This window comes from Rhododendron vialii, chromosome 12a (assembly GCF_030253575.1).
Source record: "Rhododendron vialii isolate Sample 1 chromosome 12a, ASM3025357v1".
Classification (NCBI taxonomy): domain Eukaryota; kingdom Viridiplantae; phylum Streptophyta; class Magnoliopsida; order Ericales; family Ericaceae; genus Rhododendron; species Rhododendron vialii.
The window spans coordinates 8,960,705-8,980,838 of NC_080568.1; the positions used below are offsets into that span (position 1 = coordinate 8,960,705).

A 20,134-nucleotide genomic window follows, 5' to 3' on the forward strand; every position below is an offset into this window, starting at 1 on the left:
TCTCCAACACCGAGGAGAGAGGTGCCTCGAAGTTGGCGAAGTTACGGGTTGATTGCGGTTTCGGGGTCTTTGAGGGGTTTGAACTTGGTTAATGTCGACAATGTGGTTAGAGCTTTGGGTAGAGGGGTTGTTGGCAGAGTTCGCGTTGGCGTAGCTGTTGCCACCGAACAAAGCAGTGCTGTTCCCTGTGTATGCACGGGGCTTTGATTTTGAGACTGAGGTGGAGGAGGAATTGTCACTCCTAGGCAGAACGCCGGTTTGAAGGGCTTCTTCGATGGCCAGCCCGGAGTCGTAGAAGGTTTCGAAATTTGCGCCCTGAACCAACACGAGGTTTTTGGCGAAGTCGGGCTGCAGATTACGGGAGATGATGCGGATCTGATCCTTCTCGCTTGGGCGATCGGGCATGAGAGCGGCCTTGGCTCTCCATCTTTGGATAAAGTCCGCAAAAGACTCCTTTGCAGTCATCTTGGTGGATTCCAACTCCCGAGTGGTCATTTTGAGTTGGGCGTTGTAGCTATACTGAGCATTGAAGGCCGTGCCGATGTCCTCCCATGTTCGCCTCTTGGAGATGTCGAGCGACAAGAACCATTGGAAGGCGGGACCGGCAAGAGTTTGCGGAAATAGCTGAGCCATGGCATCCTCCCCAACGCCATGCAGCTTCATGGCTCCATGATAGGCCAACAAGTGAGTTTCGGGTCTCCAGTGCCATCGAACTTTGCAAAGTCGGGCATTTTGAAACGATCGGGTAGCCGGGCATTCGGAAATGGGCAGAGGCGGTCCATGTCTAGTACTCCCGACCCTTTTCTTTCGGATTTGGCTACGGCTTCTTCCAACTTGGCCATTTTGGCGACCAAAGCGGCCATTTCCGGGCTTGGAACGGGATTCTCAATCAGTGGTTCCTCTTGGCCAGCGGCTCCCTGTTCACGCCTTTCGCCTCCTTCCCCTCCTGCCACCAGGGGAAGTCGCTCCTCGATTAGGGTTTGAAGATTGGCCATAGAGGCGTCGGCCTGATCGGCCCTCTGTTGCATGATGGCCAGGTTGCGCTGCAGATCGGCTAGGACGGTTGCAAGATTCGGAGGTGGGATATCCGCCATGACTAGTACTTTTGTTTTAACAAGCTTGGGAGATGCTGGCGGAGATGGAGTAGACGGAGGGGACTCGTGCGGAGTAGTCGGTGGCGAGTCCTCTCGTGACACAGTGCAGGCCAGAGCTTCCGTTGCGGTCGACTGAAAGACGAACCCCAAATCAGATCCTCAAACAGACTCGACGGACGGTCCCAAGTAGGTTTGGCTCTTGATTTCGGAATTCTGCTTTGACATCGGCATGACTAGACGGCAAAGTATAAGAGCTCAGTGACGGCCTGCAGTCATTTTATTTGAAAGAATAGACGGGAAAAAAATGATCATGCCAACGTCGTCGGTGTCCTCCTAGACTCTATAACTAGGGGGAGTCTGCTTCACGCCACTCGGATGGTTGCCATGGAATCCTCGGATTTCTTTTCGACGGTGTATCCTTGATTGAATCGAATGTTACTAAGGGATGCCAAAACAGCCTAAGTCTTTGACTTCCTCCCTTCTCGAGGTTTCAAAGTTGGATTTTGGAACAACTCGGTGTAGATGGCATGATACCGTAACCGAAATGGCGTAAGCAGCACTGTGCCGGAGCCTGGTGTAAGTGATTTGCACTTTTAACCCGAGTGGTGTAAGCATCATGCCATTCTCTCCGTTGTTCCTAGTTTTCGGTTTGAAACCTCGATGGGGTTTTAGACAAGGACTTAGGAAGTATCGATCTCCCGAAGTCTCATTGATTAAGGATTTAAAAATTCTGGTAACGTGCAACATTGAGATGCACGACTCGTCATCGGTCCAAGGCAAACGCCGAGTGGGCGCAAGACAGACTCGACAAAAGACATCCTAAAAGCCGCCCTAGCATGCTCCTACGCAAAACGATCATGAATGTATGTACAAGCATGCGATAGGGAAAGCGGTAACACATATGCGGTTAGAAACAAGTAATCCTACCCTGCGGGTTCCTGTCTTATGTTGAAAGGTTCTAATGCATTGTACGCGCTGTAGAGCCCGGTTTTGGCTTAAAGGGGTTCCTCTGACTAGAGCCGCGATATACCTCCCATTGCAACGCGTGGAGCAAAGCAATGGTCGAACGGTAGTACGACTCATCATCGTCCAAGGTTGTTGGGCGTTCGAGGACCCTGGGCTCCAGTAAACTGTGCCGGTTACCCAAAACACCTCAACGGGGCTGACCAACCATCGATACGAACGGAGAATGCCGAAGAATGACCAAATGGGAGAGAGATGCAACGCTTTTGAAAACAAATGCCTTTTGAAGCTTGGCTCACTTTTGTTAATTGATATTTGGAGAAAACTACACAAGAGAACAATAGTAAAAGCCCCAGTTCAGATTGGTCGGATGCTGAGATCCTGTTACGTTACCATTCCGTTCTTCAGTAGCGCGGAGCGTACTGTTTTGACAAGCTTTTTGAGAATTGTTCAATTATGTACTAATCAAAATATCAATCAACGCAATAGTTCCCCAGCAGAGTCGCCACTGTGGGCACGCGCCCCCGGAAAATTTATTCGTAAAATCGGGTGCGGCCCTTTTTTGTTGGAAAAGCGCGGCGAAACGCCTCGATTCAGAGTCGCCACTCGGGTTTTAGCGGTAAGAATACCCAAGGAACCGAACTCGAAAACGTTTGCCACATTTGTTTGAGTTTGAAAAAGACATAGACCGGTCCGTCGTCACCTTCGATATCTGAGGTTCGGGAGCCAGGTTACGAGAGGGGAAGGGTTTTATGGCACCCCTCTCGCCCAATTCGGAGATCGGTCTCTACTCGGGCATTTTGTAAAAGCGCTTGCATTTTTCTCTCATTTGATCATTTTTTAGCCAGTTAGGGCGGAGGAACAGTTAATGGGGGTTAAAACTTTAACAAGTTGTGATTTATGTGACAAAAATGCTTGTGGATGGCTTGATTGCAATGCTAAAATATAGATTGAGAACAAGCACTGAGCAAACTGGACAAAGTGCAGTACGCTGCCCCGCAAGGGCGTGAGCAGGTTCTACCAGCATGCACTGGCTGAGCCACTGCATGTTGATACGACCTGCGCACGCCACAAGGAGACTGGCGTACTCCACTCATCTGGTTTCACAGTCCTTGCTTGCAACCCTCTGGGCTCTGGAAAAGGACCAGCGCACACCCAGGACAAACCAAGCAGTTAAATAAGCAGGATATGAATATTTACAGACGGATGAGATGACTTGACACCATGAACATAGACAAGAAACCCCTTAAACAGAGTGGGGACAGAAAGAGGCCGAGACTGAACTAAAATGCAAAGGCCAGCCACTGGATCCTGGCATTAACTGCCGTACGCCAGTCATGGACTGCCGTACGCACGTTTGACCCTAATCCAGTGCTTGGTTTTTACATCATCTGGGCTCTGGAACATGACTAGAAGGATCCCAGAGGCCTTCTGAATAGACAAAGAGTAAGCAATAACCTTTATTTAAACAGCAGTAAACACACAGAAAATTGTAAACTGGTTATTTAGCATGCAAGGGTGATTGACAGAAAGATAGAACAAAAGGGATGACGATCCATGATCTCCACGCCAGTTGTGCTCGTACTACCATAACTGGCGTACGGCATAGAGTTACTGGCGTGTGCCATGTATCACCTCATACATTTGTCGTATTTTGCCAGCTTGAGGTCAGGACTAGTATTACTTACTAGTCTGGGCCTCATTGGTTCCCCTCAGGGGTCGAAAACAGAAAAGAACGTAAAGGTGGTATACCTCTTGGTATTGAGGTTTGATGGTTGTGTTGAGCTTTAGAGATTGAAGATGGAGGCTGTATGGTGACTGAACATCAGTGGGTGTATGGGAGTGGACTTCCTTCCTTTCTCTTTCAATAGAAGAAGAAAAGCCAGAAAAGAGGAGAAGGGAGCTCTATGCTTCTTAAAGAGACTAACCCCTTGCAAATGAATGCAAGGGGGGTATTTATAGAGGAGGAGTGACTGAGATCAGTCTGGTGCTAGGGCCTGTTTGGCTGGTTAAGACAAGGTTGGAGTCTCCCACGCATTAAATGCATGGGACTTGCCTTGATGGGGGGTGTAGGAGAGAGAGGGAACGTCTCTGCCGAAAGTAATCATCAGGGACGTTGTAGCCGACGTCAGGGTGGCACAAAAGTCCCGCCCAAGTTGCTGCATAAAGTTGATTTGACTGGGTTTGACTGGCGTGCGCCATTATTAACTGGCGTGCGCCAGTAAAAGATGGGCCACTGGTCGATGACTGACACGTGGCAGATGACTGGCGTACGCCTTCAGGACGCTGGCGTATGCCAATTGGGTTTTGCTGGGGCTGTTTGGCTCTGGTTTGAAGGATTTGAAAGGGGTTTTGAGAGAGGTTCTGGACGCTCAAAGCTCAACCACACCTTTTTCTTTAAACTGTTTTCGACTAAGATCATCATTGGGGAAATAAACGATCGACAAATAACGTTATCTGGACAGTCCAGAATGGGGTGTCTACAAGAGCATTGTATTTTTCTATGAGAACTGTGTATTATATATGAGAACTGTCTATGAGAACCGTGTATTTTCTATAGGAACATTGTATTTTTCTATGAGAACTGTGTATTTTTTATGAGAACTGTGTATTGTCCATAACAATTATCTATAAGAATTGTGTATTTTCTATGAGAATTGAGTATTGTCCATGAGAACTGTGTATTTTTTATAACAACTACATATTTTCTATGAGAACTGTGTATTAAGTGTATGGTGAGACTATTTAAACTGTATATTTTCAGTTCATATAGCCATTTTCACATAGTTCTCATAGAACTGACTATAAGAATTGACAGTTCTCATAACCAGTTCACATAGCTAAGGGTAAGAATTGTCTATGAGAACTGTGTATTTTATATGAGAACATTGTATTTTTCTATGAGAACTATGTATTTTCTATGGAAATATTGTATTTTTCTATGAGAACTGTGTATTTTTCTATAAGAACTGTGTATTTTTTTAAGAGAATTGTATATTTTTTATGAGAACTGTGTATTTTCTATGAGAACTGTCTATTTAAGTGTGTGGTAAGACTATTTGAACTGTGTATTTTTCAGTTCACATAGTTATTTCATATAATTCTCATAGAACTGACTATGAGAATTGACAGTTCTCATAGCCAGTTCACATAGTCAAGGATATTTTTGTCCGAAACAGTTTTCATAAAGACAGTTTTCATAGGAACGGTTCTCGTAGAAATAATTCTCATAAACAATTCTCATGGAGACAATTATCATAGAAACAGTTCTCATAGAGAGTTCTCATAGAAAATGATATTTTTTTTAATCTTACATAATTTCATTTTCAATATGGATCTTGTTTGGTAGATATCATCGAATAGGTTCCAGAAATATAATTTTTTTTAAAAATGAATAGCTACAACAAAAGATATTACGTTTTGAAATTTAAACAATGTTTTAATGGTGCACCAATACTCATGGAGCATTGGATAATCTTTCTATACTAAATGCTCTCTAGTTCAGTGCGCTGCTGCACGTGAAGGAGCATGGTTGGAATAAAAAATATAAATAATTGTGCAGGACTAAATTAAGTCCGAACCTAATTTTTAGGACCGGCCTAAAAATTCCCCATAATTATATATCTACCGGGTTTCTAATCTTGGTAGGTACTAGTTGCTTAGGCCTTCTGTCTTTTCCTCTCTTTTGCTTGGTTGTTTCGTTTGGACTGTTTAGCCTTGGACGTTTTCTCTGCTTGTTATTTTTGTCAGGGAAATGCCCCGTAGCTCTTGTATTTTCAGGTTCGTTTCATAAAATCCTTAATTTATCCAAAAAACAAAAAAAGAAGAAAAATCAAGTTGCTTTCATCAAGTAACAATCCACAATCGGGAACAAGAAAAAAAAAAAAAAAACCAAAACCTTTCAACTTTTACAAGGCTAGTTTGTATGGACTTTGCCCCGATATTAATATGACTTTCTGCCAATGGATGGTGAGATTGAGTCTCCAAAAATAAATCGAGGCGTGCATAAGCTGACCCAAACACTGCCAAAATAATCATCTAGCCAACAAAACAATTTACCCTGAAATATGTAGTATTGCCCTGCTAAATACAAAATGATAATACCATGCCTCATCAATTTACAACCACCAGCAAAGAAGTACCATCTGACATACCCAAAAAGAGTCAATTTTCTCAAAAGGAAAAGAAGGTCCCGCCAATATTTTTTGTAAATTCGAAAGCCACAAACAAACAAAATAATGCTTCCATCAAAACCAATTGCATCATTCATAGAAGTTGGCTAGTTGCTTTAATATGAGTCGGCTTACAAAAACCAACAAAATTTTGCACCACCTCTATGTATCCTCGTTGCAACGACATAGCTTCAAAATGTGCATCATCCATGAGCTAAACTTGGGTTTCATTTATTTGGATCTTTGTACGCAATTTTCGTCTTGGGGGACAAGCACTAAAATCAAGATCATTAGTCCTCCATCAAAAACCTTAGCCGGATCTGGCTTGACAGCCATGCTCTCCAATACATGGATTTAGAAGCTTCATGAAGTGTAAATCAATTGGTGTACCAGATACAAGATGCATCTCGAAGATGGTTCAGATAGAACTTTGTCCATATTCACTACACAATAATTCAGTACAACAGCTTCATGTTCATTACCTGTTGTAATTGGCTATAGGAGACAACGCAATAGGACGAGTTATAAATCTCAAAAACACATAATAAGCATGGGAAATAGAATATCTGTAATTCTAACCTTGATTATCAATTTATGGAATTTTGGGGAGATTTTAATCAACCACAAAACAGTCCAGCAAACAACTCGTACCCCAAGGCGAACATCAGATAATATACTAGGAAATTAAGGCCCCATGATGTAAGAAGCTTCCTTCCTAAGCCTGCTTCACCCAATGACTTCATGAAATGGAAGAAGTGAGATCAAAGAAACTATTTCCTCAAGAATGAACGAATTAAAAACTGTAGACTTATCTCACCATCAGATATTGACCACCCATATGTAGATTCTTAAGAACAGGTAGACTATCGGAAAAAACGGCCCAGCCAAATTTATCTCCTCCTCTTTCCACTATGCCTACCGAAGCTTTTGAATCTATTGAGAAGTTTGCAAGATGAGGTGCATTCTTGACCTTAAGAGATTTGAAAATCCCAATGAAGCTTAGGACCTTAAGATAGGAGCATCAATTCCAATAAAGTCAAAACACGTGGAAGTTTCAAACGTTAGTTGTTCAAGTACTGAGCAACCGGAAATAAAAGTTTGAAACATGTCTGCAGTGATGATCACTTCATGAAGCTCCAGGCAAATCAATTCCCCTTAAAGGTTGTTGGTAGTTTTAATACACAAGATTGGAGATTCGAGTGTGTCAGTTGTTGAAAAATAGAGATGGAGGCAATTTATGAGGGTCACTCTTCCAAATTTTCAGGGCAAGTTCATGGATACCATTGCTTGACAAAATAGTCATCAAGGCGTCAATTTCGGGACAGCTTTTGAGTTCAGATATAGAAAGAATGAACTCAAGTTTTGCTCCATGGTGAAGTAATAGAACATGATATATAGTAGCAAATAATCTGTTTCTAGTTGAGAGTTGGTCTAATGGCAATTGTTGGTGAGAGAAAATCAGGGAAGGATCCATTATTGAAGTATCATCAAATACAAGTTCCGGAATAGTTATCCAGTTATACCTCCATTTGTTTGACAAAACACTTGTCCTCACTGCATCTCGTAGGGGCATAAGTACTAAGATCTTTTCAATTGCAATATCAGGAACAGGAAGATTACAAATACCATCTGAGAATGAACCGCGCATGTTCTTCATTTCTGATTATCACGGTTCAGAAAGAATTGGTAAAGGGAATCAAATCATAGCAGTAAGCCCCCCCTACAGTAGTTCATAACACAAAATGAAAGAATGATAATCAGTGGCCATTTACTACTTGGTACTATCCAATATTAACAAATTTTAGTAGCCAACTTCCCAAATCAAATATCGTACAAGTGAAATAAAGAGAGAGAATCTTCAGTGGAACTTCATCCGATCTTCCTCTTGAGCATTTATCACGGCATTCTTCAATGTTTTCCAAGACTTAGTTTAAAAATACTTGTTTGTAGCATGGGAAACATTTTCTCGGACTCCTAAGTACCTATTCCTACCTACACCTGTAAGCAGAAGCTTACTGATCACAATCCAACCAACCCATTGAGAAACTTGGGTCGGAGCTCTTACCTTCTAATTAATTGTTTTCCTCCTTTACATCTGCTCAAGTAAGAGAATTGATTAAGAGCAAAAATACTCAAGCAACCAAAGGAAAGGTTACTGCTTTCTTGATATTACTACATAAAATTTGTTTGCTTCAATCTGTCTGCCTATATTGATAACTACATGGGGTGTTATAAAGGAACGGAACACCCAAATAGACAAAACACACACAACAACAACAACAAAAAAAAACGACTCTTCATTTAAACTGTTGGGTCCCAAAAGATTACTCTTTTACCACCACAATACAGAATTATCAAATGTCTATTTTACAATTACGTTAGTTTTTCTTTGTCCATGTAATAAATGAGATTAAATGAATAACAGGAGATTTGTGACTAAATGGTTTATAGGCACAATGAGTAACAGCTATGATAGCTAAACTTTAACACCCCATCAACTTTTTTCCTTACCGACATTCTCCCTCCAAACTTTGCCTTCCTCTCTCTTCACCCTTCTCATTTCTATCCAAAGCAGTGCCGACGCCACTGCCACCACTTCTATCGACCTAACGCAATTTAACTCTGGCCACTCACAGATCGTATCTCTCACCTCCCTCCCTAGCAGGTCGCCACTGCCACCCTACACCTCACCATCTCTGAAACACTGATCTTGGACCACCCATTACTGCATTAACCCATTTGGGGCATCAACATTAAAATACAGTTCCCAAGTCAGAATGCCAACGCCCGATCTCAGTTTCTTTCTGGTTTTTTCTGATTCACATACATTTGTAAGTACACACATATATAACAACCAGGTCATGGGATTATTTGGGGGGTTTAAGGGGAAGGGGAGCAAGAGGGCTGCTGTGTACTACTCAGTGGCAAGGTGGTCAAATCGTGAATCAAATCGAGAATCGAAATGGTCCTTTTCCGAATCATGCATCGAATCGAATCAGGAATTGCTCTGATTCGGTCAGGACTTCTATAATGCATGGAAACATATGTTTAACTACAATAACAAAAATATATACTACAAATGAAAGTTTTAGACCTAAATCCATAAAACAGCTTATTCTAAATGATGATTTGATAATAATGTGAATTAAGCGGTACGCTGCTTCTATTGCAACTTCCAAGAGATCAAGATTCGTGAATTCTACATATGGTCTTTTTTGTGAAGACAAGTTAAAAGTACAAAAAAAAAAAAAAAAGAACCGTTAAAAGGTCTATAGGTGGTTGTATACTTGTATTCCATTTTTTCTGTCATTTTCGATTCACTTTCTTGATAAATCTCCCTTTCTTATTACCTATGATACACAAAGAGAAACACAGACAAAAGATGGCATATAACAATGCTAAAGGCCTTAAAAAAATTGTTTCGACCCTTTTCCAACAACAAAAAAAGCGAAAATGAGTAAAAATTGAACTCAGCAAATCGTTCGATTCAGCGATTCACCAATTCGGATCACCGATTCACTTATAATTCACGATTCGTATGGTACGATCCACTACTGAATCTACTACCACGGAGTAGTAAGTGTGGAAAGGAAGGAGAGAGGGGGAGCCATGCATGCAGAGAGGCCAAGGGAAGGATCAAGGAGGTGATTAGCTGAGAGAGGGTGTTAATTAGTGGTTAAGAGTCTTGACAGTGGTTAAGAGTCTTGACACTTATTGATGTGATGTGCATTGAGTGATTGCCCTAAGCCAAATGGTAATGGGACTGCCCTGAATAAGCTTCTCTCAACATGCATAAACACAAAACATGGTGATGCAAAGATTTTCACTAAACCAACTACATTTACAAAAGTTTAACTTTAGCAGCAACTAAACTTGGCACATTAGATTGCAAATAATCAAAATTTTCGACCCATTATGCAAAGGTCACACACTCTACCGCAAAGTTACATCCAGATCCCTTCTCTGCCTTCATCTAGAAATAGAAACAACTAATCTAAGGGTCCATATTAGAAAAAAATCAAAGTACTAGATTGGCTATGGTGGCTGTTTTTTAAAAAATAATAATAATAAATTGGGCTACGGTGGGCCATTGGGTTATGTGATGGTGCCATGGCAGACACAAAGGTGAAGATGGATCTAATGGAGGGTGTTAGCTGCATAGGGTGAAGATACTGCAGTTCAGAGGTTATGTTTTTTGCAACCAAGCGGGGGTGAAGCTTCAAACCTTATTTAGGGGTTAGTGTGCAGTTCACTGTATTTCTCACACTAACCAACTCCCTTCTCTTCTACTTACCTAGCTATTTCAAATATTCCAAAACTAACATACTCCCAGTACCTTTTTTTCCTTCCATCTCTATCTCAAACTTCTTTAAACAAAAGATTTTGCAAACATATGAATCAAGAAAAAAAACAATTCGTCTTCATCAAGTAACAATCCACAATCGAGAACAAGGAAAAAAAAATCCTAAATTTTACAGTTCTCACTATTAATTTACTTCAATTTTTTACTAGGCCTATCAACTGAACTGTTAAAATTTGCTAAAAAGGAAATAGTCCCCCCTCTCCTTCACTAAAACTCATATCGCTCGTTCTTACTCCAATTAAGGGGTACTCCCTTCTTTAACCAAAATTTCCAAGGCTTCCTCGTGCCTTTCAAGTTTACAATACTAGATTTGCACATTGCTGTACAAACATAGATACCGACAAAAGATATGGATAGGCCACAAAGGTCAACACGACATGAAAACTTTGTTCAAGAATTGGGACATCGAGATGCTATGAGCACGTTGAATACAAAATAGTTAGCTATTATAGTTAGCAAGGATAACTCCATAAGAAACAAAGGTTACAAAGCAACATTAACTTTGGCCAACTAGGGATTAAAAAAGAAATATCAACATTATCAAGATATAAATATCACATCACTAAATAGGTGTTCAACAACTAAGATGTTAACTCTTTTTCAACTTCTCAAAATTCTGACCTCTTAGAGTGTCATATCATGTGTGACTAGGAAAACGACAAAAACATACTAAGGCATGTCAGACATCCCCATGTAAAATACGTAAACATGAGTTACATGAGGCTGATAGATGTGTTCTTGCTTCATTGTAATCTGCTGAGCCTTTTGGTATCGATACCATAGCTATGGAGGTATCAATACCTAGGGCCTTAAGACAGATTTTTCTTGAAACTTTGAACGAGTATAACTTTATCGTTTGGAATCTGTTTGGGGGGTATTATGTATCAAAATTGATGTACGGAGAGTCTACTTTATAACGGTGGTGGTCCCATAGCCAAATTTTAAACCGATAAGATGTTGTAGCCAAAATAAGATAGGTTCATCGTACAATTTCATGTCGACTTTGGGGGTTATGTTGTGTTTGAACCTCTCGTATGATTTGGTACCCTTCTAGGTCTTCAAGGTAGACATATTTGTATACATCGGGCATTCCTTTTTCCTTTAGAACTGTTTGAGTGAGACACAGATATTCTTAGGTTCATTTAAGTATCTGAACGGTCTAACGAGGCCTTGGTGGTAGGCCATCATGTTTAGGAAATATTCATCAACACCTAGAAGAAAAAAAAGAAAAAAGAAAAACAAAGTGTGAGGTGAGATGGTTGATTGTATATTAAAGTTAGAATGGGAATACTTGAATAACGATGATTAACTATGTTTATGAAATGAAAATGTGAGGTATAACTATTAATTTTCTCTTGAACTATAAGTTAGAAGGTGAAACCATTTCTAGCTATTTGCATGAAGTTGGGTTGTAGAATGATTACTTGATACTCTGTGGTCCAACCAACTGATGAGGTTAAGGAGGAAATAAGAATATGTGAAGTAAAATGAATAGTCTTGGATAATGAAGTTCTGTGAGGAATGAACAAGTAATAAAAAGTTGGTTATTTAATGAAGGATAAGAATATGTATCATTGATGTGTTGATATGCGAGAAAATGCTTTGATGTTAATGATATTTGATTAATGAGAATGAATGATGGATTTACTACCTGAAAGAGTTGGACTTTGGTGTTTTTCTTGTGACAAGTGTGTAGATGAGGTTATCTGCGTGTAATTGATCTATGTGCTGGCTTGAAAGGCGTGTTTTGTTATGCATGGAGATTAGAGAAATGTTGGATAAGGAAATTGTTGGATTAATGGGAATATGGACACTATATGAGTGGCATAGACTTATTAAATGATATGCTTGATGACGTGGTAATTAGTTGAATGAAAACTTACAATATGACTAATGAAATAGTTTAAGAAACATGAACGGGCCCACCAATTGGTGGGGTGATCGGCAGGGGATGAACGGGGTCCCAAATACCCGGAATCAACGGGTCCACCAATCGGTGCAATGACCGGCAGGGGACGCACAGGGTCCCAAATACCCGGAAAATGCTGTTGAACTACATGGTTTAATAATTATGAACTATGAGACACATTGAAGAGGAATGAGGAATTGAGGATGAATGACGAACACGAACAAGGATTAATGAATGATATTGTGAAAATGTGAAATTTGAATTGGAATTGGCACCTTGTACAGTTTGAAATGTCGATACCAGCCTTGTCTTCTTTTGTGGACTTTTCAATTATTGTGACCGGTTGTTATGATATTGGTGAAGACCTTTATTTGGTGTGAATGCATGTTTGGTACTTGAGTTACGACATACGTATTGTGAAGGGTTTATAATGGTGCTAGTATAATAGACATATAATGGAAGCGCGATAAAAAGAAATTTTGTTTATATGATAAATTTGATGCTAGAATGTAAGGCGTACGTGTGTTTGAAGGTGGGTAACGCACGTCTTGTTTGCGTTGAAATGAAATACGAGAAAATGGGACATATTAAGATGATACAGTAAGTATTAGCCTAAGACTTGGAAATTTGGCTTAGATGTGCGTGTGGGTGTCAGGATGTCATGTCACCAATAGTGTTTGAGGTAAAATTTCTTGCTCAATATATCTCCCCTTATATGTAGTGTGTAGACCTCTATGAGGAGTTGGTTAGTGAAATAAGGTAAGAAAGAGAAAATGGTTGTAAGTCCCGGAAATGGGAACGGAATAATACGGATTGATTTGGGTGAGGATAAGATTTAAGTTTAGAGGTGGTGCTTGGATAAGAATGTATGCGTGCGTGAGATAGAGTTCTATGTATGTTTTTCTTTAAAAGTTGGGATTGAGTCACATATTCTACTTCTAGTCAAAACGTTATTGTTTTTATTACAATATTTTCCCTTGGTGCTAGTCTTCCCATAAGCATATAGAGTTTGTTAGAGTATTTCCTACGGGACAAGTGTGTGCTCAACCCTTCATTTTCAGGTACCAATCAAGGCGTGTAGCATGGAGTGCATTGTCAGATGTCTTTGAAAGCTTACGTGGATAGAATTTTTCTTGTCATCATGTTGAATAAGGTTTTAAAGATGAAAGTTGTAACTTATGTATTAGTCTTTTGATTTCAACACTTATGTAATAGTGGGTTATAATTATTGAGATACACTTCTGAAACGGACATTGGTATTATGGAATGTTTTGGCATGTCTTGCAGGGACGAAACCAGGATTTCTTTAACGCAGGGGCCGAACTACGAACAACAAGATTTTAAAATTTCAAGGTTCGGAAATCTAAAGGATTTAAATGTCTAAATAACGCCAAATACAAAACACAATATCTAAGTGCTCTTAACAAACAAACAAAAAACTATAAGGTGAAAAAATAAAAGTTTCTCAATGCGTTACCTCAACCATGTATCAGAATGGAATGCGACGCTCCTTTAGATCCTTAAAGTCGTCGACAATTGAGTTGGAACTGAATTTTGCCACAATTTCCTTCTCAATGAATAAAACCAAAGCATCGTTGAGAAACTCATCCTCCATTTTGTTGCGAAGCCTCGTTTTGATAATATTCATAGCTGAAAATGCCCTTTCTGTAGTTGCAGTAGAAACTGAAAGAGTTAGCACGAGTACCACCACTCTGTAGACAAGGAAGAAAGTTTCTGATTTTCTAGTCTCAACTAACCATTGACATAGCCTAGAAATACTCCCTAATTGTTTGAATTCCGGATGCCGAACAACATTATGCTGAAAATGTTTAAGCTCCATTCTTATCAATAATTTTTCATGACCGCTAAAGTCTTCCGGATAATACTTCTCCACCAACTGACAAATATCATCAATCCTATAAAATGCATGTGCATCTCGAGGATCCAAAGCTGAGGCAAAACTAAGCAATTCCATGGCATCCTCATTAAATCAGTGATCTAACTCTTGCAATTGAAAATCTATCGCAGCATAGAAAATTTCTACTTGATAATGATGTTGAAAGGTGAACTTATCTTGTTGATGGCGAGCTCGACCACCTCTTTCAATATAATGAGCATTCATATCAAGCACATCAATATTTCGCGACTCGCAAAATAATATCACATTCGAATTTAAAGCATCTCATCCATCAACTCTAAATTTTCTAAGAAGTTCCTTGGTAGATGAAACAAGATTCATGGCATTTAAAATGTCTTGAGTCTTACACTATAAAGCTTGCCAAAGAAAATCTGTGATCAACATAATCTCTTTCATCAAATGCAACATAAAGACAAACTCAAATGTGGTCATTTCCTCATACGCCCATTTTGCTTCTCCTCTTTGGGAACTATTTCCTTCAACCTTGACTTTAAGCAAAACAACACATGTGGCACTAAACAACTTTATCATGCTAGAAATTGATCTCAAGTGAGAACTCCAACGAGTATCAGCATGTCCTTGCAAAGTGCTAAGCTGGTTAAGTCCACTTCCACTCTCAAGCTCATTAATGGATAACAAATATTCAATGTCACTCGCTTGAGCCAATTTCAATTCCTCAAAACGTTTGCACGAAGCATCGGCAATAGTGACAATTTTAGGCAATTTTGCGAAGAAACAATGAATAACACCAACTTCTTTCGATGCTGCCACTAGTGCCAATTGCAATATATGCACAAAACAGTGAATATAATAAGCATATGGACAATCGTTCGAAACCAAAGCCTGCAAACCATTCCACCCACCCCTCATATTACTCACACCATCATATCCTTGTCCTCGAATATTTTGAATATTGAGACTATGATGAAACAATATGGAATAAATCTCATTCTTTAAAGTTATTGAGATAGTGTCAGGAACGTGAGCAACCCCAAGAAAACGTTCTCGCACAAAACCATCTTTGTTAACAAATCTTAAAACAATTGCCATTTGCTCTCTCATTGACTCATCACGAGCTTCATCAACAATCAAATAAAATTTTGCATCACCGATTTCTTCCCGAATTTCCTTCTGCACCTTGGTTGAAATAACATGTAGAATTTCTTTTTGGATTATTGGGGATGTGTAAGTTGCATTCTTGGGAGCATTCTTTATTAAGTCAACCATTTTCTCGCTGAAAGACATACCATAATTTAATGTTTCGAGAAAATTTCCACGATTCATTGAACTAGCACTTTCATCTCTCCCTCTAAAAGCAATACCTTGATGTGCGAACAATCTTACCGTATCAATTGAGGCCTTCAACCATAGTCTATTGTTTGCAATTTGCTTTGAAGTGAAATTATCAAGTACCTTTTGTATGTGTCGCGATTGATTCATCAAATCCCCGTATGATCTTTCAGCAATTTTGTGCAAAGAGTTCGGATCTTTTCCCACATGACTCAAAAAAGCACCCCTGGCTCCGTCCATAGCTTTCTTCCAAGAATTAAATCCCTCAATTGTGAATGCAACTTGCCCATGATAACCAGATTTTCCAGTGGACTTGTTGAAAAGAAAGCACGGAAGGCAAAAAGCTGCATCTTTCTCATTTGAATATTTAGCGACGATGGAAATACCTTGAACCAAGCACTTTGAAAACTACATTGGTGCTTTTCTTTTCCAGATTTTGGGTATTTTGAATGTATAGGTTGGCAAGGGCCTAGCTTAATATAAGCTTGTCGAATTTCATCTTGTTGGTTAACATCATAATCACATATCTGCTTACGTAATCCAGGATCATGCTCCAACAAACTCACATCAATTTCTTTAACTTCAATTCTTCGATACTTTGTAGGTAAATTTTTGAATATTGGTATATCAGTAGTAGTAGATGCTGGCAATGAGGTCTCACCAGCATTGACCTCTGGTATGTTAATATTTTTGAATACTGGTATATTAGTAGTAGTAGAAGCTGGTAATGAGGACTCACCAACATTGACCTCTGAAATTGAACAATTTGGGGTTTTTTTTTTGAAATACCCATCAATGGTAGACACCTTTCTCATATCAATAATCTGCAAATACAAAATAAACATATCTTTTTCGGTTAGTAAACAACAAATCAGGTGCGAGAAAGCCAGGGGCCCAGGTGTGTACTTTGATAAAAACAATTGCAAAGATTGGAGCTTTATAGTTTATACAACTGATACAAACATATTAAAATCCAAACTGGTCCACAAAAGATATATAGAGAGAACCGGGGGGGAATTACCTGTGGTCCAAAGATCCAAAGCCAGAGGTGAGAGAGAGCCCAGAGGTGAGTGCGCCTTCTTTTTGTTCCTTTTCAAAGAGTAAACCAAGCCGTCGAGATCGAGAGAGAGAGAGAGAGAGAGTCAAGTCTGTATCGTGCTCCCTAAAAGCCCTAAATTAAATTTTTGATCAAGAATGTTGTGGTAAAGGCGTATAGCCCTAAATTATTGTGGAAACAAATTTTCTATTTTAGTGGTGGGGACCACATATGTGTTTTGTTGTGTTTAGTCACATGAGATATTGAAGACAAGGATTGTTCCACGTTCCAGTTTCTGCCACCACTGGGGGCCACCATGTTGTTCTATATTCTAATTTTAAAAATAAAAAATAAAAACAGGAAACAACGGGGTGGCCATGGCCCCCCTATGACCATTGGTGGATCTGTCATTGATGTCTTGTACGGGTGTTTATGTATGAAGAAGGATGATAGTTTATTTATGAGAAATCTATTAATATTATGTTTTAAAAATCGAGGGCATGACATGTATGGTAAGCCGTAAGTGACAGATATTCTAGAAAACCACATAAAATAATGATAATATTCAAAACATAGAATTAGAACAAATTGAATCAAAACTTAAGTTGCACATGTCACAATGAAAAATACTGGACCTTAAAAAAAAATTGGTCAAAATTAGTTTACCCTGAAACGTAGACTCAGTTATAGTCAATAGTGAGCATCTCCGGCCAGTACTCTTTTTTGACTCAAAAACCAAAATCTTGGTAAAAACCCACCTAAACCTCTTTCATGTCCTTGACTCAAACCTATAGGAGCTCGAAAGTTATTTACATCTTTTAACTCAGGACAAGTAAGACTAATATCTTTCAGAGAGAAAATTCTTTCCACGTCTAGTGGAAACCACTACCGCCCGTTACGGGCTCCATCAGGCATTTATCTAAACCGTTCATCTTGTAGGACCCGTAAAATTGTGTAAAAGTTGGTAAATTCGACTTTCATTTATTGTGCTATAAACCAAAATCCTAAGAAGTGCTATAAAGTGTGACAAGATAGAGAAGAGAGAAAAAGAACATTCAACCAAAAACTGGTTGCATAACTGTGAGACCTGGCTCTAAAAAAAAAAGAAAAGAAAAGAAAAGAAAAAGTGATTTTTATATTTATGTGAACCTGAAATATAATTTGCTAGAATTATAGGGGTTTGGTTGTAAATACCACAAGTTGTATGTGTTGTGTGTGCACGTGGAAGACATTTGAGGTGCAGGGGTGCATGTGTGGAATGTGACAACGGGAAGAGGAATGAAAAACAAAAAGAAGAAAGTATAAGGGAGTAAAAGAAGTTAAAAACGAGAACGTGTGTCCACTGTCAAGCAATGAATCACTTATGTGAAGAGTCATCTTGGACTATAAAATAGATGGAGACAAGAACTAAAAAAAAGGGAGGAAGTTCTAGGGGAAACAAGGAAGAGTGTTTTCTCCGTGGTATAACGGAAAGGAGAGAAGAGAAGTTGGGGAGGTGGGTCAGACATGAATTGTGTAGAAGAGGAAGAGGTAAGCTGAAGAGAATGGGTGTGTGGGTATGGCTTGTTCAATATTTGTCGGTTGTTTATCTTGAGTTGGTGGCGTAAATCACTCATTTTGGTATTTTGCATTGTACTATTGGTAGTAATTAGTTGTATGGGTTAGCCGTGGTTTTTGCGGGTGTGGTTCGTTACAATGACCCAAGGAAAAAAAGAGAAGAGAAATACAAGAGCTGAATTGGAAATACTCCATGTATTGGTTAATGGTCCCTATAGGAGAACATGTTGCAACAGAATTGGTAGCAAATGTTCAGCCTAGAAAAACATATTAGGAACAAAAATAGGAAGATCGACAAAATTCTCATCTTATTCTGGCCATAAATGGACTCAAAAAATCGACTCACCAAAGAATTCCATTGCGGGAAAAAGTAGACTTTTTTTTGCATATTATTGCAATGTATTGCTCCTGGGTATTCATCAATGCTGCACAAAGTCAGAAAATTTAGACTTTTAATATCAAATATGTGGTACTTCATCAAAGTGTAAGACGACAATGACAAAATCAAGTGAAACACTAACCTCTAGCTCTGCTGCTTTTGGTTATTCATCTTTATTGTTGTCCTTGTCCCCTGCACAATTTATTTGCAATTGAGAGTGTATTTTTGATCTTCACAAGAAATTTCCGTGCCTGTGTGAGGTCGAAAACACTAGAAAAGAAATCCAAATTCCGGCCCCAAGCTTGTATTCAGAGCATTAAGAATAACATTTTTCGTGTTAGTACATTAGTCATTCAATATGCACCTCACATTTTGTCTAATCCTTCACAAATTTGTTGATTGGAGTTTGTTAATGAAACAATACCAATTAATCTAGCTTGCGTGATTGTGACCTAGCACAACTACGGCTACAACTTTAAAATATGTGATCTAAGTATTTTCCACGTGATGTATAAAAACGAGCATTTTGTGTCCCACATGCTTGTCCAATAAATGGATTTTGGATCTAAGCTAACGATATCAGAGCCAGAGCCAAGTCCAATGGCTCAAAATCCCAATCGAAAAGATCGATTAATCTACTTTGTTTCCAGCCAAAGCATACCTCCATCTTCAGGCAAATCAAAGGTCCAAATTGTGAGATTATCTCTCTAAAGCTGCATAATCAGGGTGCTGTCTTCGTGCGAATCCGCACTCAATGTATCCCAACTCCACAATTGCTTCATCAAAAGCTTGTATAGCCAAATGGCATGCTCTAAAAATTCAAGCAATAAGAAAACATCGAATAAAAGAATGGGATGAGGATGTTACTGTAGAAAAAAACAAAGAAAATAAAATCCTTGAAGCTATGACACCAGGTGCGTAAGATATAATAAGAATTACCTCTCCGGAGAATTCATTACTTCATAGTAGAAGACTGAAAAGTTGAGAGCAAGGCCGAGACAAATTGGGTGTGTTGAAGGGAGATCTATATCAGCAGAGACAGAAGCAGCCTAACAAAGAACCAACAACAAGGACATTCATTTAATGATAGTTTACATTTGCAAAGCTCAATAGGAAGATTAGTACACCAAAGACAATTTAAACATGCCTCATCCTCAGTCAGCTCCACATCAAGTTTTGCAACGTTCTTCATACTCTCAACCATTTCTGCAATAACACAAAAGGATAAAGTATGAAAGCGACCCCATGACAGTGGAATTTAATTGGCCAATAATTTGGACCATAAAATTAGTTATCAAGGCGTAATTGGGACGAAGTACCTAACAACTTATACACCATACACAGTCTCATTGTTTGACTGAACCTTTCTACCGTTTCAATGATCTTATATCACGAGCCCATAACTTAGCAATCAATGTTTTGCCGCAAGAGAGCTCACGAAATTTGCATGTTG

At 39.3% G+C, this 20,134-nt stretch overlaps 1 protein-coding gene and 1 long non-coding RNA gene across 3 annotated transcripts; both read right to left on the reverse strand.

The window, feature by feature from the left end:
* Positions 1–6,306: 6,306 nt before the first annotated feature.
* Positions 6,307–19,732, reverse strand: LOC131310500 (uncharacterized). Of its 2 annotated transcripts, XR_009195227.1 has the most exons (4): positions 19,621–19,732; positions 18,649–19,492; positions 6,809–6,966; positions 6,307–6,724 (listed from the first exon to the last, which is right to left on the reverse strand). It is a non-coding gene; the product is annotated as an uncharacterized LOC131310500 (long non-coding RNA). The 2 variants fall into 2 exon arrangements; XR_009195226.1 differs by lacking the exons at positions 18,649–19,492; positions 19,621–19,732 and having other exon boundaries at positions 6,809–9,914.
* Positions 14,223–16,825, reverse strand: LOC131310496 (uncharacterized). The gene is made up of 2 exons (XM_058337549.1): positions 16,731–16,825; positions 14,223–16,533 (listed from the first exon to the last, which is right to left on the reverse strand). Exon 2 carries the CDS (start codon positions 15,947–15,949, stop codon positions 14,768–14,770), a length of 1,182 nt encoding a protein of 393 aa, XP_058193532.1. The 5' UTR covers positions 15,950–16,533; positions 16,731–16,825; the 3' UTR covers positions 14,223–14,767.
* Positions 19,733–20,134: the final 402 nt, after the last annotated feature.